General features: G+C 43.9%; 1 protein-coding gene and 3 long non-coding RNA genes across 6 annotated transcripts in view; 3 read left to right on the forward strand and 1 right to left on the reverse strand.

Moving 5' to 3' along the window:
* LOC129842608 (circadian locomoter output cycles protein kaput-like) overlaps window positions 1-24711 on the reverse strand; it is a 59978-nt gene that overhangs the window by 343 nt on the left and 34924 nt on the right. Inside the window, exons 15-24 of the mRNA XM_055911237.1 lie at window positions 22736-22886; window positions 21407-21513; window positions 20994-21083; window positions 16641-16799; window positions 14654-14857; window positions 12513-12676; window positions 12102-12231; window positions 11909-12025; window positions 6393-8282; window positions 55-6333 (exon numbers count right to left, since the gene is read on the reverse strand). Coding sequence (XP_055767212.1) covers window positions 8073-8282; window positions 11909-12025; window positions 12102-12231; window positions 12513-12676; window positions 14654-14857; window positions 16641-16799; window positions 20994-21083; window positions 21407-21513; window positions 22736-22886 — 1332 coding nt within the window. The 3' untranslated portion in view covers window positions 55-6333; window positions 6393-8072. The remainder of the gene's footprint in view (window positions 1-54; window positions 6334-6392; window positions 8283-11908; window positions 12026-12101; window positions 12232-12512; window positions 12677-14653; window positions 14858-16640; window positions 16800-20993; window positions 21084-21406; window positions 21514-22735; window positions 22887-24711) is intronic.
* Window positions 8737-9287, forward strand: LOC129842611 (uncharacterized). Its single transcript, XR_008757648.1, has 3 exons — window positions 8737-8778; window positions 8874-8953; window positions 9244-9287. It is a non-coding gene; the product is annotated as an uncharacterized LOC129842611 (long non-coding RNA).
* On the forward strand, window positions 9719-10256 carry LOC129842610 (uncharacterized). 2 transcript variants are annotated; one of them, XR_008757647.1, is made up of 4 exons: window positions 9719-9753; window positions 9889-9988; window positions 10064-10118; window positions 10194-10256. It is a non-coding gene; the product is annotated as an uncharacterized LOC129842610 (long non-coding RNA). The 2 variants fall into 2 exon arrangements; XR_008757646.1 differs by lacking the exon at window positions 10194-10256 and having other exon boundaries at window positions 10064-10134.
* Window positions 10865-11506, forward strand: LOC129842609 (uncharacterized). 2 transcript variants are annotated; one of them, XR_008757644.1, is made up of 5 exons: window positions 10865-10913; window positions 10949-11028; window positions 11064-11138; window positions 11194-11288; window positions 11464-11506. It is a non-coding gene; the product is annotated as an uncharacterized LOC129842609 (long non-coding RNA). The 2 variants fall into 2 exon arrangements; XR_008757645.1 differs by lacking the exons at window positions 11194-11288; window positions 11464-11506 and having other exon boundaries at window positions 10949-11063; window positions 11099-11168.

The raw sequence follows: 24711 nt of genomic DNA on the forward strand, positions 1-24711 counted from the left end.
CAAAACTAGTTGGGACTACCTGGTAAGTGTACATTCAAACCAGTTGGACGTCACCTGGTAAGTGTACATTAAAACTAGTTGGGGTTACCTGGTAAGTGTACAGTAAACTAGTTGGGGTTACCTGGTAAGTGTACAGTAAACTAGTTGGGACTACCTGGTAAGTGTACAGTAAACTAGTTGGGGTTACCTGGTAAGTGTACAGTAAACTAGTTGGGGTTACCTGGTAAGTGTACAGTAAACTAGTTGGGGTTACCTGGTAAGTGTACATTCAAACCAGTTGGACGTCACCTGGTAAGTGTACATCAAAACTAGTTGGGACTACCTGGTAAGTGTACATTCAAACCAGTTGGACGTCACCTGGTAAGTGTACATTAAAACTAGTTGGGGTTACCTGGTAAGTGTACAGTAAACTAGTTGGGGTTACCTGGTAAGTGTACAGTAAACTAGTTGGGATTACCTGGTAAGTGTACATTAAAACTAGTTGGGGTTACCTGGTAAGTGTACAGTAAACTAGTTGGGGTTACCTGGTAAGTGTACAGTAAACTAGTTGGGATTACCTGGTAAGTGTACATTAAAACTAGTTGGGACTACCTGGTAAGTGTACAGCAGGGGTGTCAAACTCATTCCACGGAGGGCCTAGTGTCTGCAGGTTTTTGGTTTTTCCTTTCAATAAAGCCCTAGACAACCAGGTGTGGGGAGTTCCTAACTAATTAGTGATGTTAATTCATCAATCAAGTATGAGGGAGGAGCGAAAACCCGCAGACACTCGCCCCCCCGTGGAATGAGTTTGACACCTGTGGTGTACAGTAAACTAGTTGGGGTTACCTGGTAAGTGTACAGTAAACTAGTTGGGGTTACCTGGTAAGTGTACAGTAAACTAGTTGGGGTTACCTGGTAAGTGTACAGTAAACTAGTTGGGGTTACCTGGTAAGTGTACATTAAAACTAGTTGGGGTTACCTGTACATTAAAACTAGTTGGGGTTACCTGGTAAGTGTACATTCAACTAGTTGAAATTACCTGGTAAGTGTACATTAAAACTAGTTGGGGTTACCTGGTAAGTGTACATTAAAACTAGTTGGGGTTACCTGGTAAGTGTACATTAAAACTAGTTGAAATTACCTGGTAAGTGTACATTAAAACTAGTTGGGGTTACCTGGTAGGTGTACATTAAAACTAGTTGGGGTTACCTGGTAAGTGTACATTAAACCTAGTTGAAATTACCTGGTAAGTGTACATTAAACCTAGTTGAAATTACCTGGTAAGTGTACATTAAACCTAGTTGGGGTTACCTGGTAAGTGTACATTAAAACTAGTTGGGGTTACCTGGTAAGTGTACATTAAACCTAGTTGGGGTTACCTGGTAAGTGTACATTACAACTAGTTGGGGTTACCTGGTAAGTGTACATTACAACTAGTTGGGGTTACCTGGTAAGTGTCCATTACAACTAGTTGGGGTTACCTGGTAAGTGTCCATTACAACTAGTTGGGGTTACCTGATAAGTGTCCATTACAACTAGTTGGGGTTACCTGGTAAGTGTCCATTACAACTAGTTGGGGTTACCTGATAAGTGTCCATTACAACTAGTTGGGGTTACCTGGTAAGTGTCCATTACAACTAGTTGGGGTTACCTGGTAAGTGTACATTACAACTAGTTGGGGTTACCTGGTAAGTGTACATTACAACTAGTTGGGGTTACCTGGTAAGTGTACATTACAACTAGTTGGGGTTACCTGGTAAGTGTACATTACAACTAGTTGGGGTTACCTGGTAAGTGTACATTAAAACTAGTTGGGGTTACCTGGTAAGTGTACATTAAACCTAGTTGGGGTTACCTGGTAAGTGTACATTAAAACTAGTTGGGGTTACCTGGTAAGTGTACATTACAACTAGTTGGGGTTACCTGGTAAGTGTACATTAAAACTAGTTGGGGTTACCTGGTAAGTGTACATTACAACTAGTTGGGGTTACCTGGTAAGTGTACATTAAACCTAGTTGGGGTTACCAGGTAAGTGTACATTAAACCTAGTTGGGGTTACCTGGTATGTGTACATTACAACTAGTTGGGGTTACCTGGTAAGTGTACATTAAACCTAGTTGGGGTTACCTGGTAAGTGTACATTAAACCTAGTTGGGGTTACCTGGTAAGTGTACATTAAACCTAGTTGGGGTTACCTGGTAAGTGTACATTAAACCTAGTTGGGGTTACCTGGTAAGTGTACATTAAACCTAGTTGGGGTTACCTGGTAAGTGTACATTAAACCTAGTTGGGGTTACCTGGTAAGTGTACATTAAACCTAGTTGGGGTTACCTGGTAAGTGTACATTAAACCTAGTTGGGGTTACTTGGTATGTAAGGTTTCTAAGCTGGTTTTTAACCAGTAAACTAGCAGGGTTTCTGGTGAAATAACAGTTGGGCTTCAGTCTTCAATGGTATTCACATGAATAATACATAACGTCCCATTTCCTGTAGTCACCTGACCCGTTTCTGGTGTCTGTTTTCAAAACAAATCCAGCATGTCCGCGATGCAGGTAAAGAACCACCGTTCAGGTCCAACATTCAGAACATTCCAAACAGAACTGCTCAGAACAACGGAAGCATAGAATCAGAACATAGAATTTCAGAACTTGATTCTCATACTTTTTAAATTTTACCTTTATTTAACCAGGCAAGTCAGTTAAGAACAAATTCTTATTTTTCAATGACAGCCTAGGAACAGTGAGTTAACTGCCTTGTTCAGGGGCAGAACAACAGATTTTTACCTTGTCAGCTCGGGGGATTCAATCTTGCAACCTTTCGGTTACTAATCCAACGCTCTAACTACTAGGCTACCCTGCCGCCCCACTATAAATGGAACATGATTGAACCACTTCATTACACAGCCTGTTTCTCTTCTACAGCAGAATGGCTACGTCCCACCCTATTCCCTATATAGTGCACTACTTTAGACCAGCTCTGGACAAGTGCACTATATAGGGAATAGGGTGTAATTTAGGGACACAGTCAAACAGGGTACCTACGTTAAGTCTTTCCGGTACATTCTCTGGGCTGGGTGTATATCAGTGATGTGGAAACACTACAACAACAGTTTAACAGGTGCATTTTTTCAGCAATAAAAAAACTCAACAACTAAAAGGACCTGAATTTGCTGAGGGTTGTGGTGTCAAAGTGTGTGTGTGTGTGTGTGTGTGTGTGTGTGTGTGTGTGTGTGTGAGACACACACTTTGTCATAGCTTCATAGGTAATGGATTCCCCATGAAGCCACCCGTCAGTCTAAGCATTAATACCTTGGTGTGTAATCCACAGGACCACAGTGGAGGTGGTTGTGACACAACGCTCAGTCTCACACTAACATGTATTCACGTAGGGCTGCATCTCTCTCTCTCTCTCATCATCACCGGCACAAACACACAGGAAGATTCTAGAATATTCACTGGTCGTCATCGTTACTGCAACGCATGAACTGATTGGCTGTTCCCGTGTGATACAGGAAGTAGAACAAAACGAAGAGGAGAAATGACCAAATGCATGTGCACACTTTCTCCCTCTCCACTCTGCTCTCCAAGACAAAAACTACATCACAGACAATCTGGGAAGTCCTTTTTCCAAACAACACATTCCTCCTGTCCAAGGCTTTTACTGTTAGATATGGCTTCACTGTTACATTACTACCGACCGAACGACTGACCAGACCTGGGTCAAATATCAACTGACTGACTACTGACCAGACCTGGGTCAAATATCAACTGACTGACAACTGACCAGACCTGGGCCAAATATTAACTGACTACTGACCAGACCTGGGCCAAATATCAACTGACTACTGACCAGACCTGGGTCAAATATCAACTGACCAGACCTGGGTCAAATATCAACTGACTACTGATCAGACCTGGGTCAAATATCAACAGACTACTGACCAGACCTGGGTCAAATATCAACAGACTACTGACCAGACCTGGGTCAAATATCAACAGACTACTGACCAGACCTGGGTCAAATATCAACAGACTACTGACCAGACCTGGGTCAAATATCAACAGACTACTGACCAGACCTGGGTCAAATATCAACAGACTACTGACCAGACCTGGGTCAAATATCAACAGACTACTGACCAGACCTGGGTCAAATATCAACTGACAGACTACTGACCAGACCTGGGTCAAATATCAACTGACAGACTACTGACCAGACCTGGGTCAAATATCAACAGACTACTGACCAGACCTGGGTCAAATATCAACAGACTACTGACCAGACCTGGGCCAAATAGCAAGGGTCTTGTCAGTCAGTTGATAACTCTTTACATTTCCGTGACGTAAAATGTGATTTGTTTTTCATGAGTTGATTTGTTGATTCGTCCCTAATAACCAGAAAAGCAACGCCCCAGAAGAATGGTTTGTTATTATCGGTAATTTCCCATCTCCTCCTGACAGACATGTGACGTGTTCTGTCTGGCCTGGAGAGACTGGGCATGTGCAGATGTCAGGTTATGATTGGGCCCCATGTGAGGCCTGTGTATACTGGAACAGATAGATGCATGTCTGTTGAGTCATTGGCCCATTCTCCAATGGCACCCTAGTCCTAATGTAGTGCACTACTTTAGACCAGAGCCCTATGGCACCCTATTCCCTATATAGTGCACTTTTTTAGACCAGAGCCCTATAGCACCCTATTCCCTATATAGTGCACTACTTTAGACCAGAGCCCTATGGCACCCTATTCCCTATATAGTGCACTTTTTTAGACCAGAGACAATAGGAGAGTAGGGTCCCATTTGGGACACAGAGGTTTTATTCCTGAGGGGAGACCATTCAGCAAATTGTGGATCCTTGAATAAGGAAGTTAGTATAAGACACAGGGGGAAACCCACACAATGTAAACACACACATAATGTAAACACACACACACAATGTCTAGAGGTAAACGCATGGACAAGAACACACACATACTCGCATACTCTCACACACACACACATTCAGATTCAAAACAGCTAGGTCTGTAATTTACTGTGTTAGATCTCATTAAGGGCTATAATATCATGGGGGAGATGTAGGTCTGTAGGTCTGTAATTTACTGTGTTAGACCTCATTAAGTGTTATAATATCATGGGGGAGATATACTGTCTCTAATTTACTGTGTTAGACCTCATTAAGTGCTATAATATCATGGGGGAGAAATAATGTCTCTAATTTACTGTGTTAGACCTCATTAAGTGCTATAATATCATGGGGGAGAAATACTGTCTCTAATTTACTGTGTTAGACCTCATTAAGTGCTATAATATCATGGGGGAGAAATACTGTCTCTAATTTACTGTGTTAGACCTCATTAAGTGCTATAATATCATGGGGTAGATATACTGTCTGTAGGTCTGTAAATTACTGTGTTAGACCTCATTAAGTGCTATAATATATACTGTCTGTATGTCTGTAATTTACTGTGTTAGACCTCATTAAGTGCTATAATATCATGGGGGAGATTTACTGTCTGTAGGTCTGTAATTTACTGTGTTAGACCTCATTAAGTGCTATAATATCATGGGGGAGATTTACTGTCTGTAGGTCTGTAAATTACTGTGTTAGACCTCATTAAGTGCTATAATATCATGGGGGAGATGTAGGTCTCTAATTTACCGTGTTAGACCTCATTAAGTGTTATAATATATACTGTCTGTATGTCTGTAATTTACTTTGTCAGACCTCATTAAGTGTTATAATATCATGGAGGGCTATAATATATACTGTCTGTAGGTCTGTAATTTACTGTGTTAGACCTCATTAAGTGCTATAATATCATGGGGGAGATGTAGGTCTCTAATTTACTGTGTTAGACCTCATTAAGTGCTATAATATATACTGTCTGTATGTCTGTAATTTACTGTGTTAGACCTCATTAAGTGCTATAATATCATGGGGGAGATTTACTGTCTGTAGGTCTGTAAATTACTGTGTTAGACCTCATTAAGTGCTATAATATCATGGGGGAGATGTAGGTCTCTAATTTACCGTGTTAGACCTCATTAAGTGTTATAATATATACTGTCTGTATGTCTGTAATTTACTTTGTCAGACCTCATTAAGTGTTATAATATCATGGAGGGCTATAATATATACTGTCTGTAGGTCTGTAATTTACTGTGTTAGACCTCATTAAGTGCTATAATATCATGGGGGAGATGTAGGTCTCTAATTTACTGTGTTAGACCTCATTAAGTGCTATAATATATACTGTCTGTATGTCTGTAATTTACTGTGTTAGACCTCATTAAGTGCTATAATATCATGGGGGAGATTTACTGTCTGTAGGTCTGTAATTTACTGTGTTAGACCTCATTAAGTGCTATAATATCATGGGGGAGATGTAGGTCTCTAATTTACTGTGTTAGACCTCATTAAGTGTTATAATATCACGGGCAGGTTAAATATATACTGTCTGTTATGTATAATACGACTCTGTTTCTGTCTTCATTAAAAAATAATCCATTCTATATACATGCAGTACTCTTGATAGAAGGGTCATATACTTCTGGAAATATATATACACCTCTTTGTTAAAATATATATATATAATCAACTGACCCTGTGTGGTGTGACTATTGGCACTTGGAATAACTAAACCCGTTACAGATGGTCCCAGATCTGTGTGTTGTGTTGTCAAGTTGGTAAGAGAGCACCATTCATATAGAAAACTCAGCAGATGTTTGTTTTTGTTTTTTTGTACAAAGCAGCTCCAAGTCAGTCATCCGTACATATGGATGGCCCTAGCTGGAGTCAAACCCCCAACCTCAGGGGTTGCAAGTGCCTTGCTCTACCAACTGAGCCAACACAAGACCAAAGTGATCTGGGACCAGGCTAAGTAATATCGCCCACCCCTGGTCTGGTTTAAACTGTATTTACCCGTCTGTCTGTTTGGTCGTCATGATTTGATTGGATCAGACGGGCTTGTTGTTCTGATAAAACGTTTAAAAATGTTGAGTCTAAAAACGACATTTTCCAGCATTCCACTAGAACCCAAGCCCGTCCATTAAACCAACGGTGACACAACATCTTTTAAAAAACGTTTCTCTCTCCGGGGGGCCACGTTCCAACACAAATAAAACACACCCTTAACTGAATTACTTTGCTAACCGCAGGAAGGGAGGAAAGCATTTTCTAAAGTGTTGGAACAGGGCCGAAGACCTTTAGGTGGAAGAGAGAGGCGCTCTTCATACTAGCTGAACGTCTGTCACCTCATATCTGACCAGGAACTGACCAGGAACGGACCAGGAAAACACTGAATAAAGTCTAAAGTCATTTTGTCAAAAGTTACTAATAAAAACGTACAGTTATTTAACCCATGCAATCATATAAAATACTAATTTCCGTTATTTTCCCTTGTAGCTATAATGGGTATTTACATGTTTTCTTGGTTATGTTACACACGTCTGTACTGTACAGACCCATAGAGTCAGTCCATCACCACAAAGTTCCTTTTGGAGTCTCTCGTTACCGTGGCAATGCAGAGTTCTACTGGGTTTCCACGGACACCGAGTTTTTCTCTCCTCCAACGCACAAACAACAACGCTCCTCCTGGTTGCTATGGGATCCAGGGTTCCGATGGTTCCGGTCCGTACTATTGTCACCATGGTGATGAGGAGTTCCTTAGGAAGGTGTAATCCGGGTGGGGCCAAACCTCCTCCTGAAGATCTACTGACTGCAGGCTTTTGTTCCGGCCCTGCGCTAACCAACACACCTGATTCAGTCCAGAAGAACATCAAGGTCCTGATGAGCAACTGAATAGGTGTGTTAGAGCAGAGCCGGAGCCAAACCCTGCACAGTTAGTAGCTTTCTAGGAGGAAGGGCTGGCCACCCTCACCGTTACCCATAATTCAGTTTGTTATGGCGGAAGATAAGAGGGGGGCAACACAGCAGCTATATTGGTAGGGGCGGTAGGTGGGGGGGTTGGGTGACTCCAACACTGTAGTTCCATTAGAAAAACACACAACACAATCCAGGACACCCCTCCACACCTCTGATTGGTTCGGCCTTCAGGTCATAGAGTCTGATTGGACGCCTGGGTCGCCCAGGCCTACTGTGCTTGGCTGCTGGAGCTGTCAGTCCGGTGCGAAGGCGGGCCTTTGGGTTGTTTCTGTGGCTGTGGTTTCAGCTGCAGCTGATGCCTCTGGTTGTGAAACTGTTGTTGTTGTTGTGTTACCTGGGCGAAGGCCTGTTGCTGTTGTTGCATGGGGAATGCTGCCTGGAGGATCAGCTGCTGGTTGCCGTGGAGAAGACGGGTGCCCTGGTTACGGGAAGTAAGAGAATGGATTAGACTGGTATTCTAATTCTATGGTTAGAACTATAGAAGTGACTCTATAACATTATGATTAGAACACTGTGAAATCCTTGAAACTCTAATACGCTCCAGGTAGACATTGCCCTTAGTCACAGATCTAGGATCAGGGTAAGACAGATAGCATCCATTCTGCCTCTGTCCCTATTGAACTCTGCCCCCACACTGCTCTCTGCTGGTTACATGTAGGAACTACTGCTGCTACTGTGCAGTCGGGATGTCTGAAATGACACCAGATTCTCTACATAGGGAGACTACTGTTGACCAGGCCCATAGGGAAGAGGGTGCCATTTTGGACTCAGTCCTAATCCATCGCTATACACAATCCATCCCTCTGTGCACTGCCTGTCTATGGCTGTTGAAACTAGAGGTTACCTGTTAGAACTAGAGGTTACCTGTTGAAACTAGAGGTTACCTGTTAGAACTGATGCTGTTGAAACTAGAGGTTACCTGTTGAAACTAGAGGTTACCTGTTGAAACTAGAGGTTACCTGTTAGAACTGCTGCTGTTGAAACTAGAGGTTACCTATTGAAACTAGAGGTTACCTGTTGAAACTAGAGGTTACCTGTTGAAACTAGAGGTTACCTGTTGAAACTAGAGGTTACCTGTTGAAACTAGAGGTTACCCGTTGAAACTAGAGGTTACCTGTTAGAACTAGAGGTTACCTGTTAGAACTAGAGGTTACCTGTTAGAACTAGAGGTTACCTGTTAGAACTAGAGGTTACCTGTTAGAACTAGAGGTTACCTGTTGAAACTAGAGGTTACCTGTTGAAACTAGAGGTTATCTGTTGAAACTAGAGGTTACCTGTTAGAACTAGAGGTTACCTGTAAGAACTGCTGCTGTTGAAACTAGAGGTTACCTGTTGAAACTAGAGGTTACCTGTTAGAACTACTGCTGTTGAAACTAGAGGTTACCTGTTAGAACTGATGCTGTTGAAACTAGAGGTTACCTGTTAGAACTAGAGGTTACCTGTTGAAACTAGAGGTTATCTGTTGAAACTAGAGGTTACCTGTTAGAACGAGAGGTTACCTGTTGAAACTAGAGGTTATCTGTTGAAACTAGAAGTTACCTGTTAGAACTGCTGCTGTTGAAACTAGAGGTTATCTGTTGAAACTAGAAGTTACCTGTTAGAACTGCTGCTGTTGAAACTAGAGGTTACCTGTTGAAACTAGAGGTTACCTGTTGAAACTAGAGGTTACCTGTTAGAACTGATGCTGTTGAAACTAGAGGTTACCTGTTGAAACTAGAGGTTACCTGTTGAAACTAGAGGTTACCTGTTAGAACTGCTGCTGTTGAAACTAGAGGTTACCTGTTAGAACGAGAGGTTACCTGTTGAAACTAGAGGTTACCTGTTGAAACTAGAGGTTACCTGTTGAAACTAGAGGTTACCTGTTAGAACTGATGCTGTTGAAACTAGAGGTTACCTGTTGAAACTAGAGGTTACCTGTTGAAACTAGAGGTTACCTGTTAGAACTGCTGCTGTTGAAACTAGAGGTTACCTGTTGAAACTAGAGGTTACCTGTTGAAACTAGAGGTTACCTGTTAGAACTAGAGGTTACCTGTTGAAACTAGAGGTTACCTGTTGAAACTAGAGGTTACCTGTTGAAACTAGAGGTTACCTGTTGAAACTAGAGGTTACCTGTTGAAACTAGAGGTTACCTGTTAGAACTAGAGGTTACCTGTTGAAACTAGAGGTTACCTGTTAGAACTGCTGCTGTTGAAACTAGAGGTTACCTGTTAGAACTGATGCTGTTGAAACTAGAGGTTACCTGTTGAAACTAGAGGTTACCTGTTAGAACTAGAGGTTACCTGTTGAAACTAGAGGTTACCTGTAAGAACTGCTGCTGTTGAAACTAGAGGTTACCTGTTGAAACTAGAGGTTACCTGTTAGAACTACTGCTGTTGAAACTAGAGGTTACCTGTTATAACTGATGCTGTTGAAACTAGAGGTTACCTGTTAGAACTAGAGGTTACCTGTTGAAACTAGAGGTTATCTGTTGAAACTAGAGGTTACCTGTTAGAACGAGAGGTTACCTGTTGAAACTAGAGGTTATCTGTTGAAACTAGAGGTTACCTGTTAGAACTGCTGCTGTTGAAACTAGAGGTTACCCGTTGAAACTAGAGGTTACCTGTTGAAACTAGAGGTTACCTGTTAGAACTGATGCTGTTGAAACTAGAGGTTACCTGTTGAAACTAGAGGTTACCTGTTGAAACTAGAGGTTACCTGTTAGAACTGCTGCTGTTGAAACTAGAGGTTACCTGTTGAAACTAGAGGTTACCTGTTGAAACTAGAGGTTACCTGTTAGAACTGATGCTGTTGAAACTAGAGGTTACCTGTTGAAACTAGAGGTTACCTGTTGAAACTAGAGGTTACCTGTTGAAACTAGAGGTTACCTGTTGAAACTAGAGGTTACCTGTTGAAACTAGAGGTTACCTGTTGAAACTAGAGGTTACCTGTTGAAACTAGAGGTTACCTGTTGAAACTAGAGGTTACCTGTTGAAACTAGAGGTTACCTGTTAGAACTGCTGCTGTTGAAACTAGAGGTTACCTGTTAGAACTGCTGCTGTTGAAACTAGAGGTTACCTGTTAGAACTGATGCTGTTGAAACTAGAGGTTACCTGTTGAAACTAGAGGTTACCTGTTGAAACTAGAGGTTACCTGTTGAAACTAGAGGTTACCTGTTGAAACTAGAGGTTACCTGTTAGAACTGATGCTGTTGAAACTAGAGGTTACCTGTTAGAACTGCTGCTGTTGAAACTAGAGGTTACCTGTTGAAACTAGAGGTTACCTGTTGAAACTAGAGGTTACCTGTTGAAACTAGAGGTTACCTGTTAGAACTGCTGCTGTTGAAACTAGAGGTTACCTGTTGAAACTAGAGGTTACCTGTTAGAACTGATGCTGTTGAAACTAGAGGTTACCTGTTGAAACTAGAGGTTACCTGTTGAAACTAGAGGTTACCTGTTGAAACTAGAGGTTACCTGTTGAAACTAGAGGTTACCTGTTGAAACTAGAGGTTACCTGTTGAAACTAGAGGTTACCTGTTGAAACTAGAGGTTACCTGTTGAAACTAGAGGTTACCTGTTGAAACTAGAGGTTACCTGTTAGAACTGCTGCTGTTGAAACTAGAGGTTACCTGTTAGAACTGATGCTGTTGAAACTAGAGGTTACCTGTTGAAACTAGAGGTTACCTGTTAGAACTGATGCTGTTGAAACTAGAGGTTACCTGTTGAAACTAGAGGTTACCTGTTGAAACTAGAGGTTACCTGTTAGAACTGATGCTGTTGAAACTAGAGGTTACCTGTTGAAACTAGAGGTTACCTGTTAGAACTGATGCTGTTGAAACTAGAGGTTACCTGTTGAAACTAGAGGTTACCTGTTGAAACTAGAGGTTACCTGTTGAAACTAGAGGTTACCTGTTGAAACTAGAGGTTACCTGTTAGAACTAGAGGTTACCTGTTGAAACTAGAGGTTACCTGTTGAAACTAGAGGTTACCTGTTGAAACTAGAGGTTACCTGTTGAAACTAGAGGTTACCTGTTGAAACTAGAGGTTACCTGTTGAAACTAGAGGTTACCTGTACGAACTGCTGCGCCCCCTGTTGGTTACTCTGTGCCACTACAGCCGTCTGTGTCTGGCTGTCAGGCTGGTTCTGTTGGGGCTGGGCTGCCTGGAGGGTCAGAGTCTGACCACCCTGATAGAAGAGAGGTAGGGTTAGGGTGACAGTGTGTGTATACATGTATATGTGTGTGTGTGTGTGTGTGTGTTACCTGCTGCCCTCCGAAGGGGTTATAAGCGATGACCGGTTGTCCCATGAACATAGAGGTCGGCACCATAACCGTTCCACATGCCATGGGAGCTGTCACTAACTTAGTCACCAACTGCTGGCCCGCCGGAAACCTGGAGAGAGAGAGACCTGTTCAATATGTAATCAGTACTGCTGGCCCACCAGACACCTGGAGAGAGAGAGACCTGTTCAATATGTAAATCAGTGTGTGTATGTGTGTGTGTGTGTGTGTGCGTGCCTCAGTATGGGTGCGTGTGTGTGTGTGTCTGCCTCAGTGTGTGTGTGTGTGTGTGTGTGTGTGTGTGTGTCTGCCTCAGTATGGGTGCGTGTGTGTGTGTGTCTGCCTCAGTGTGTGTGTGTGTGTGTGTGTGTGTGTGTGTGTGTGTTTACATACTGTATCTGAGTGTTGTCTTGTGTGAAGGTGGCTACAGCCTGTTGTGTGTTGTTCTGTGGTAGACTGGTACTGATCTGTAGTAGGTTGGGCTGGCCAGGCTGGGACATGATCATGTTATAGACAGGCTGTTGTTGCTGCTGCTGCTGCTGACGCTGCTGCTGGACCTAGAGGGAGACACAGGGCGGACAGAGATGATGTCAGACACAGCAGGTTCGCACAAAGATGATGTCATTGATAAGACAGGTCTTACACTGTGGCTGCTACATCTATTACCATGGTGATTATATTACAGAACTTAACAAAACATAGCATAACAACTAAATAACATAACTAAATAACACAACTAAATAACATAACTAAATAACATAACTAAATAAAATACTACTGAATAACATAACATACACTGCTCAAAAAAATAAAGGGAACACTTAAACAACACAATGTAACTCCAAGTCAATCACACTTCTGTGAAATCGGACTGTCCACTTAGGAAGCAACACTGATTGACAATAAATTTCACATGCTGTTGTGCAAATGGAATAGACAAAAGGTGGAAATTATAGGCAATTAGCAAGACACCCCCAATAAAGGAGTGGTTCTGCAGGTGGTGACCACAGACCACTTCTCAGTTACTATGCTTCCTGGCTGATGTTTTGGTCACTTTTGAATGCTGGCGGTGCTTTCACTCTAGTGGTAGCATGAGACGGAGTCTACAACCCACACAAGTGGCTCAGGTAGTGCAGCTCATCCAGGATGGCACATCAATGCGAGCTGTGGCAAGAAGGTTTGCTGTGTCTGTCAGCGTAGTGTCCAGAGCATGGAGGCGCTACCAGGAGACAGGCCAGTACATCAGGAGACGTGGAGGAGGCCGTAGGAGGGCAACAACCCAGCAGCAGGACCGCTACCTCCGCCTTTGTGCAAGGAGGAGCACTGCCAGAGCCCTGCAAAATGACCTCCAGCAGGCCACAAATGTGCATGTCTGCTCAAACGGTCAGAAATGAGGGTGGTATGAGGGTGGTATGAGGGCCCGACGTCCACAGGTGGGGGTTGTGCTTACAGCCCAACACCGTGCAGGACGTTTGGCATTTGCCAGAGAACACCAAGATTGGCAAATTCGCCACTGGCGCCCTGTGCTCTTCACAGATGAAAGCAGGTTCACACTGAGCACATGAGCACATGTGACAGACGTGACAGGCTGGAGACGCCATGGAGAACGTTCTGCTGCCTGCAACATCCTCCAGCATGACCGGTTTGGCGGTGGGTCAGTCATGGTGTGGGGTGGCATTTCTTTGTGGGGCCGCACAGCCCTCCATGTGCTCGCCAGAGGTAGCCTGACTGCCATTAGGTACCGAGGTGAGATCCTCAGACCCCTTGTGAGACCATATGCTGACACATGCACATTTGTGGCCTGCTGGAGGTCATTTTGCAGGGCTCTGGGAGTGCTCCTCCTTGCACAAAGGCGGAGGTAGCGGTCCTGCTGCTGGGTTGTTGCCCTCCTACGGCCTCCTCCACGTCTCCTGATGTACTGGCCTGTCTCCTGGTAGCGCCTCCATGCTCTGGACACTACGCTGACAGACACAGCAAACCTTCTTGCCACAGCTCGCATTGATGTGCCATCCTGGATGAGCTGCACTACCTGAGCCACTTGTGTGGGTTGTAGACTCCGTCTCATGCTACCACTAGAGTGAGAGCACCGCCAGCATTCAAAAGTGACCAAAACATCAGCCAGGAAGCATAGGAACTGAGAAGTGGTCTGTGGTCACCACCTGCAGAACCACTCCTTTATTGGGGGTGTCTTGCTAATTGCCTATAATTTCCACCTTCTGTCTATTACACTTGCACAACAGCATGTGAAATTTATTGTCAATCAGTGTTGCTTCCTAAGTGGACAGTTTGATTTCACAGAAGTGTGATTGACTTGGAGTTACATTGTGTTGTTTAAGTGTTCCCTTTATTTTTTTGAGCAGTGTATAATACACAGAAGATACCATAACATTAAAAACCCACCCAACATAATGTTTCATAAAGATAATATGAACATAACAACATACCAGTGATTGGCTGAATACCTGAGGCAGTGATTGGCTGAATACCTGAGCCAGTGATTGGCTGAATACCTGAGCCAGTGATTGGCTGAATACCTGAGCGAGAGAGTTGTTTTGCTGCAGTTGGAGGTTCTGTTGAGGGGGAGGCGTCTGCTGCTGCCCAATGGTGAGCTGACTTCCTGTATGGGCGGGGTTTAGGACAGTCTGCTGCACCTGATTGGTCAGAACTGCTCCCTGTGGCACCACCCCCACCTGAGGCAGCTGGACATTCAACGCTCCAGCCGGCTGCTGCACAAACATCTATCACCACGGAAACAACAGTTGTCAATCGTACGGGTCTCAGTGTGCGTGTTTATTTCTGTGTGTGTGTCTGTGCAGATCTGTCTGTCTGTGGATATATCCTACCTGTATGGCTGGAAGCTGTGCTCTGTGTAGCTGGTCCTGTATGGGGTCTATATATCTCCTACCTGTATGGGGTCTATATATCTCCTACCTGTGTGGGGTCTGTATATCTCCTACCTGTATGGGGTCTATATATCTCCTACCTGTATGGGGTCTGTATATCTCCTACCTGTATGGGGTCTATATATCTCCTACCTGTATGGGGTCTATATAACTCCTACCTGTATGGGGTCTGTATATATCTCCTACCTGTATGGACTCTACATATCTCCTACCTGTATGGACTCTACATATCTCCTACCTGTATGGGGTCTATATATCTTCTACCTGTATGGGGTCTGTATATCTCCTACCTGTATGGGGTCTGTATATCTCCTACCTGTATGGGGTCTATATATCTCCTACCTGTATGGGGTCTGTATATCTCCTACCTGTATGGGGTCTATATCTCCTACCTGTATGGGGTCTGTATATCTCCTACCTGTATGGGGTCTGTATATCTCCTACCTGTATGGGGTCTATATAATTCTCCTACCTGTATGGGGTCTGTATATCTCCTACCTGTATGGGGTCTATATAACTCCTACCTGTATGGGGTCTGTATATCTCCTACCTGTATGGGGTCTGTATATCTTCTACCTGTATGGGGTCTGTATATCTCCTACCTGTATGGGGTCTGTATATCTCCTACCTGTATGGGGTCTGTATATCTCCTACCTGTATGGGGTCTATATATCTCCTACCTGTATGGGGTCTATATATCTCCTACCTGTATGGGGTCTATATAATTCTCCTACCTGTATGGGGTCTGTATATCTCCTACCTGTATGGGGTCTATATATCTCCTACCTGTATGGGGTCTATATGTCTCCTACCTGTATGGGGTCTGTATATCTCCTACCTGTATGGGGTCTGTATATCTCCTACCTGTATGGGGTCTATATATCTCCTACCTGTATGGGGTCTATATATCTCCTACCTGTATGGGGTCTATATAACTCCTACCTGTATGGGGTCTGTATATCTCCTACCTGTATGGGGTCTATATATCTCCTACCTGTATGGGGTCTATATATCTCCTACCTGTATGGGGTCTATATATCTCCTACCTGTATGGGGTCTATATATCTCCTACCTGTATGGGGTCTATATAACTCCTACCTGTATGGGGTCTATATAACTCCTACCTGTATGGGGTCTATATAACTCCTACCTGTATGGGGTCTATATAACTCCTACCTGTATGGGGTCTGTATATCTCCTACCTGTATGGGGTCTATATATCTTCTACCTGTATGGGGTCTATATATCTCCTACCTGTATGGGGTCTATATATCTCCTACCTGTATGGGGTCTATATAACTCCTACCTGTATGGGGTCTATATATCGCCTACCTGTATGGGGTCTGTATATCTCCTACCTGTATGGGGTCTATATATCTCCTACCTGTATGGGGTCTGTATATCTCCTACCTGTATGGGGTCTATATATCTCCTACCTGTATGGGGTCTGTATATCTCCTACCTGTATGGGGTCTGTATATCTCCTACCTGTATGGGGTCTGTATATCTCCTACCTGTGTGGGGTCTGTATATCTCCTACCTGTATGGGGTCTGTATATCTCCTACCTGTATGGGGTCTGTATATCTCCTACCTGTATGGGGTCTATATATCTCCTACCTGTATGGCTGGGGGCTGTACTCTGTGTAGTTGGTCCTGTATGGCTCTGAGTTCATCCTGCTGTCTCTGGATGTTGGCCTGAATCAGCCTGGTCCTCTGCTCTAGCTGGTCCTTCAGGTGCTGCATAACATTCACCTGGGCTGAGAACTCTAGCACCGGCTTGGGGTTGGAGGGGGGAGTAACGGGGGAAGAGAGAGAGGGAAACAGAGGGACAAAGATTGTTCCCACCATGTTATATGACCAGCAAGCAGCGTCAGGCTACAATAGGTTCTGCTGTCTAACATACTAGTACTGAATGGCTGTAGGGAGGTTCTGCTGTCTGACATACTAGTACTGAATGGCTGTAGGGAGGTTCTGCTGTCTGACATACTAGTACTGAATGGCTGTAGGGAGGTTCTGCTGTCTGACATACTAGTACTGAATGGCTGGAGGGAGGTTCTGCTGTCTGACATACTAGTACTGAATGGCTGTAGGGAGGTTCTGCTGTCTGACATACTAGTACTGAATGGCTGTAGGGAGGTTCTGCTGTCTGACATACTAGTACTGAATGGCTATATGGAGGTTCTGCTGTCTAACATACTAGTACTGAATGGCTGTAGGGAGGTTCTGCTGTCTGACATACTAGTACTGAATGGCTGTAGGGAGGTTCTGCTGTCTGACATACTAGTACTGAATGGCTGTAGGGAGGTTCTGCTGTCTGACATACTAGTACTGAATGGCTGGAGGGAGGTTCTGCTGTCTGACATACTAGTACTGAATGGCTGTAGGGAGGTTCTGCTGTCTGACATACTAGTACTGAATGGCTATATGGAGGTTCTGCTGTCTGACATACTAGTACTGAATGGCTGTAGGGAGGTTCTGCTGTCTGACATACTAGTACTGAATGGCTGTAGGGAGGTTCTGCTGTCTGACATACTAGTACTGAATGGCTGTAGGGAGGTTCTGCTGTCTGACATACTAGTACTGAATGGCTGTAGGGAGGTTCTGCTGTCTGACATACTAGTACTGAATGGCTGGAGGGAGGTTCTGCTGTCTGACATACTAGTACTGAATGGCTGTAGGGAGGTTCTGCTGTCTGACATACTAGTACTGAATGGCTATATGGAGGTTCTGCTGTCTGACATACTAGTACTGAATGGCTGTAGGGAGGTTCTGCTGTCTGACATACTAGTACTGAATGGCTGGAGGGAGGTTCTGCTGTCTGACATACTAGTACTGAATGGCTGTAGGGAGGTTCTGCTGTCTGACATACTAGTACTGAATGGCTATATGGAGGTTCTGCTGTCTGACATACTAGTACTGAATGGCTGTAGGGAGGTTCTGCTGTCTGACATACTAGTACTGAATGGCTGGAGGGGGGTTCTGATGTCTGACATACTAGTACTGAATGGCTGGAGGGAGGTTCTGCTGTCTGACATACTAGTACTGAATGGCTATATGGAAGTTCTGCTGTCTGACATACTACTACTGAATGGCTGGAGGGAGGTTCTTCTGTCTGACATACTAGTACTGAATGGCTGTAGGGAGGTTCTGCTGTCTGACATACTAGTACTGAATGGCTATATGGAGGTTCTGCTGTCTGACAAACTAGTACTGAATGGCTGTAGGGAGGTTCTGCTGTCTAACATACTAGTACTGAATGGCTGGAGGGAGGTTCTGCTGTCTGACATACTAGTACTGAATGGCTGGAGGGAGGTTCTGCTGTCTGACATACTAGTACTGAATGGCTGTAGGGAGGTTCTGATGTCTGACATACTAGTACTGAATGGCTGTAGGGAGGTTCTGCTGTCTGACATACTAGTACTGAATGGCTGGAGGGGGGTTCTGATGTCTGACATACTAGTACTGAATGGCTGGAGGGAGGTTCTGCTGTCTGACATACTAGTACTGAATGGCTGTAGGGAGGTTCTGATGTCTGACATACTAGTACTGAATGGCTGTAGGGAGGTTCTGCTGTCTAACATACTAGTACTGAATGGCTGGAGGGAGGTTCTGCTGTCTGACATACTAGTACTGAATGGCTCGAGGGAGGTTCTGCTGTCTGACATACTAGTACTGAATGGCTGTAGGGAGGTTCTGCTGTCTGACATACTAGTACTGAATGGCTGGAGGGAGGTTCTGATGTCTGACATACTAGTACTGAATGGCTGTAGGGAGGTTCTGCTGTCTGAATGGCTGGAGGGAGGTTCTGATGTCTGACATACTAGTACTGAATGGCTCGAGGGAGGTTCTGCTGTCTGAATGGCTCGAGGGAGGTTCTGCTGTCTGACATACTAGTACTGAATGGCTATATGGAGATCTGCTGACTAACATACTAGTACTGAATGGCTGGAGGGAGGTTCTGCTGTCTGAATGGCTGGAGGGAGGTTCTGCTGTCTGAATGGCTGGAGGGAGGTTCTGCTGTCTGACCTACTAGTACTGAATGGCTGGAGGATCGTCACACTTAAGTGGTGTGCCAAATAAGCACCCTATTCACTATTTAGTACACTACTTTTCACCAGGCTCTATAGGGCTAAGTCAAAAGTAGTGCACTATACAGGGAAAAGGGTTCCATTAGGGCTGTAACCTTGGATAGATGGGTACCAGGTGAATAGGGTAGATAGACGGGTACCGGGTGAATAGGGTAGATAGATGGGTACCAGGTGAATAGGGTAGATAGATGGGTACCGGGTGAATAGGGTAGATAGATGGGTACCAGGTGAATAAGGTAGATAGATGGGTACCGGGTGAATAGGGTAGATAGATGGGTACCAGGTGAATAAGGTAGATAGATGGCTACCAGGTGAATAGGGTAGATAGATGGGTACCGGGTGAATAGGGTAGATAGATGGGTACCAGGTGAATAGGGTAGATAGATGGGTACCAGGTGAATAAGGTAGATAGACGGGTACCAGGTGAATAGGGTAGATAGACGGGTACCAGGTGAATAGGGTAGATAGATGGGTACCAGGTGAATAAGGTAGATAGATGGGTACCGGGTGAATAGGGTAGATAGATGGGTACCAGGTGAATAGGGTAGATAGATGGGTACCAGGTGAATAGGGTAGATAGATGGGTACCAGGTGAATAGGGTAGATAGATGGGTACCGGGTGAATAGGGTAGATAGATGGGTACCGGGTGAATAGGGTAGATAGATGGCTACCAGGTGAATAGGGTAGATAGAAGGGTACCAGGTGAATAGGGTAGATAGATGGGTACCAGGTGAATAGGGTAGATAGATGGCTACCAGGTGAATAGGGTAGATAGATGGCTACCAGGTGAATAGGGTAGATAGATGGGTACCAGGTAAATAGGGTAGATAGACGGGTACCAGGTGAATAGGGTAGATAGACGGGTACCGGGTGAATAGGGTAGATAGATGGGTACCGGGTGAATAGGGTAGATAGATGGGTACCAGGTGAATAGGGTAGATAGATGGGTACCAGGTGAATAGGGTAGATAGATGGGTACCAGGTGAATAGGGTAGATAGATGGGTACCAGGTGAATAGGGTAGATAGATGGGTACCAGGTGAATAGGGTAGATAGATGGGTACCAGGTGAATAGGGTAGATAGATGGGTACCAGGTGAATAGGGTAGATAGATGGGTACCGGGTGAATAGGGTAGATAGATGGGTACCGGGTGAATAGGGTAGATAGATGGGTACCGGGTGAATAGGGTAGATAGATGGGTACCGGGTGAATAGGGTAGATAGATGGGTACCAGGTGAATAGGGTAGATAGATGGGTACCAGGTGAATAGGGTAGATAGATGGGTACCAGGTGAATAAGGTAGATAGATGGGTACCGGGTGAATAGGGTAGATAGATGGGTACCGGGTGAATAGGGTAGATAGATGGGTACCAGGTGAATAGGGTAGATAGATGGGTACCAGGTGAATAGGGTAGATAGATGGGTACCAGGTGAATAGGGTAGATAGATGGGTACCAGGTGAATAGGGTAGATAGATGGGTACCAGGTGAATAGGGTAGATAGATGGGTACCAGGTGAATAGGGTAGATAGACGGGTACCGGGTGAATAGGGTAGATAGACGGGTACCAGGTGAATAGGGTAGATAGATGGGTACCAGGTGAATAGGGTAGATAGATGGGTACCGGGTGAATAGGGTAGATAGATGGGTACCAGGTGAATAGGGTAGATAGATGGGTACCAGGTGAATAGGGTAGATAGATGGGTACCAGGTGAATAGGGTAGATAGATGGGTACCGGGTGAATAGGGTAGATAGATGGGTACCAGGTGAATAGGGTAGATAGACGGGTACCAGGTGAATAGGGTAGATAGATGGGTACCGGGTGAATAGGGTAGATAGATGGGTACCAGGTGAATAGGGTAGATAAATGGCGTTTCTCACCTGTACGTCTGGCTGATGTTGTTGTTGGTGTTCTTGTATGACAGGATGGACGGGAGCCACACTGTGTCCCGTGGTCTGAGAACTCATAGACTACACACACACACACACACACACACACACACACACACACACACACACACACACACACACACACACACACACACACACACACACACACAGATACAGTGTGAGTTTGATTCAGTTGCAGTTGATTCAGAGTCGAATCATTTTAGATTCTTCTCAGGTTGAATTGGACCTGGTCATCTCCTGCTCCTCCACAACAGATTCAATTCATGATGTATTTTAACCGGTTGGGACTCACCCAATCGCCCAGTCTAAACAAACTTGATTATTTTGGGGGGTTCTGTCCAATCACTTTCTGTCCAGTCGCATTCTGTCCAATCAGATCTCACCTGGCTGCTGATGGAGGAGCGTCTCTGTGATGTCATCTCGATGGTGGAGGCAGCATGTGACTGACGAGGGGGCGTGGCTATGTCCATGTGGAGCTTGGAAGCTGTTGCTATGGAGATGAGAGATCCTATTATAGTCAGAGATACCGATATGTGAGTGGTCTGTGATGTGGGTGTGGTGTGTGTGTGTGAGTGGTCTGAGATGTGTGTGTGTGTGTGTGTGTGTGTGGTCTGAGATGTGTGTGTGTGTGTGTGTGTGTGTGTGTGTGTGTGTGTGTGTGTGTGTGTGTGTGTGTGTGTGTGTGTGGTCTGAGATGTGTGTGTGTGTGTGTGTGGTCTGAGATGTGTGTGTGTGTGTGTGTGTGTGTGTGTGGTCTGAGATGTGTGTGTGTGTGTGTGTGTGTGTGTGTGTGTGTGTGTGTGTGTGTGTGTGTGTGTGTGTGTGTGTGTGTGTGTGTGTGTGTGTGTGTGGTGTGAGATGTGTGTGTGTGTGTGTGTGTGTGTGTGTGTGTGTGTGTGTGTGTGTGTGTGGTCTGAGATGTGTGTGTGTGTGTGTGTGTGTGGTCTGAGATGTGTGTGTGTGTGTGTGTGGTCTGAGATGTGTGTGTGTGTGTGTGTGTGTGTGTGGTCTGAGATGTGTGTGTGTGTGTGTGTGTGGTCTGAGATGTGTGTGTGTGTGTGTGTGTGTGTGTGTGGTCTGAGATGTGTGTGTGTGTGTGTGGTCTGAGATGTGTGTGTGTGTGTGTGGTCTGAGATGTGTGTGTGTGTGTGTGGTCTGAGATGTGTGTGTGTGTGTGTGGTCTGAGATGTGTGTGTGTGTGTGTGGTCTGAGATGTGTGTGTGTGTGTGTGTGTGTGTGTGTGTGTGTGTGTGTGTGTGTGTGTGTGTGTGTGTGTGTGTGTGTGTGTGTGGTCTGAGATGTGTGTGTGTTTTCTCTTACAGGTACAGGTGTTGTCTGAGAGCTGTGAGGAGGTCCTGTGTGAGGACAGAGAGGTGGAGGAGGGGGTGTGGTCTGAGATGTGTGTGTGTGTTCTCTTACAGGTACAGGTGTTGTCTGAGAGTTGTGAGGAGGTCCTGTGTGAGGACAGAGAGGTGGAGGAGGGGGTGTGGTCTGAGATGTGTGTGTGTTCTCTTACAGGTACAGGTGTTGTCTGAGAGCTGTGAGGAGGTCCTGTGTGAGGACAGAGAGGTGGAGGAGGGGGTGTGGTCTGAGATGTGTGTGTGTGTTCTCTTACAGGTACAGGTGTTGTCTGAGAGTTGTGAGGAGGTCCTGTGTGAGAACAGAGAGGTGGAGGAGGGGGTGTGGTCTGAGATGTGTGTGTGTTCTCTTACAGGTACAGGTGTTGTCTGAGAGCTGTGAGGAGGTCCTGTGTGAGGACAGAGAGGTGGAGGAGGGGGTGTGGCTACGGTCAAAACGTTCCAGTGCCTCTTTTAGGCTGGAAACTGTGTTGAGCTGAGACTCAGATCCACTGTCTTGACTCTGCTTGAGAGGAAAAGGAACACAATGGACGTAGATAGATATCACTTAGACAGTCATAGTTATATTAATAACAGATAGATACCACTTACAGTCATAGTTACATTAAGAACAGATAGATAGATACCACTTAGACAGTCATAGTTACATTAATAACAGATAGATAGCTACCACTTAGACAGTCATAGTTACATTAATAACAGATAGATAGCTACCACTTAGACAGTCATAGTTACATTAATAACAGATAGATAGCTACCACTTAGACAGTCATAGTTACATTGATAACAGATAGATAGCTACCACTTAGACAGTCATAGTTACATTAATAACAGATAGATAGCTACCACTTAGACAGTCATAGTTATATTAATAACAGATAGATAGCTACCACTTAGACAGTCATAGTTACATTAATAACAGATAGATAGCTACCACTTAGACAGTCATAGAATTGTTAATAACAGATAGCTACCACTTAGACAGTCATAGTTACATTAATAACAGATAGACGGCTACCACTTAGACAGTCATAGGTACATTAATAACAGATAGATAGCTACCACTTACAGTCATAGTTATATTAATAACAGATAGATAGCTACCACTTAGACAGTCATAGTTACATTAATAACAGATAGATATCACTTAGACAGTCATAGTTACATTGATAACAGATAGATAGCTACCACTTACAGTCATAGTTATATTAATAACAGACAGATAGCTACCACTTAGACAGTCATAGTTATATTAATAACAGATAGATACCACTTAGACAGTCATAGTTACATTAATAAAAGATAGATACCACTTAGACAGTCATAGTTACATTAATAACAGATAGATAGCTACCACTTAGACAGTCATAGTTCTGTTAATAACAGATAGCTACCACTTAGACAGTCATAGTTACATTAATAACAGATAGACGGCTACCACTTAGACAGTCATAGGTACATTAATAACAGATAGATAGCTACCACTTAGACAGTCATAGTTATATTAATAACAGATAGATAGATACCACTTAGACAGTCATAGTTACATTAATAACAGATAGATAGCTACCACTTAGACAGTCATAGTTATATTAATAACAGATAGCTACCACTTAGACAGTCATAGTTATATTAATAACAGATAGATACCACTTAGACAGTCATAGTTATATTAATAACAGATAGATAGCTACCACTTAGACAGTCATAGTTATATTAATAACAGATAGATAGCTACCACTTAGACAGTCATAGTTATATTAATAACAGACAGATAGCTACCACTTAGACAGTCATAGTTATATTAATAACAGATAGATACCACTTAGACAGTCATAGTTACATTAATAAAAGATAGATACCACTTAGACAGTCATAGTTACATTAATAACAGATAGATAGCTACCACTTAGACAGTCATAGTTCTGTTAATAACAGATAGCTACCACTTAGACAGTCATAGTTACATTAATAACAGATAGACGGCTACCACTTAGACAGTCATAGGTACATTAATAACAGATAGATAGCTACCACTTAGACAGTCATAGTTATATTAATAACAGATAGATAGATACCACTTAGACAGTCATAGTTACATTAATAACAGATAGATAGCTACCACTTAGACAGTCATAGTTATATTAATAACAGATAGATACCACTTAGACAGTCATAGTTACATTGATAACAGATATAGATAGCTACCACTTAGACAGTCATAGTTATATTAATAACAGATAGCTACCACTTAGACAGTCATAGTTACATTAATAACAGATAGATACCACTTAGACAGTCATAGTTCTATTAATAACAGATAGATATCA

Source organism: Salvelinus fontinalis, unplaced genomic scaffold (genome assembly GCF_029448725.1).
Source record: "Salvelinus fontinalis isolate EN_2023a unplaced genomic scaffold, ASM2944872v1 scaffold_0056, whole genome shotgun sequence".
Taxonomy (NCBI): Eukaryota; Metazoa; Chordata; class Actinopteri; order Salmoniformes; family Salmonidae; genus Salvelinus; species Salvelinus fontinalis.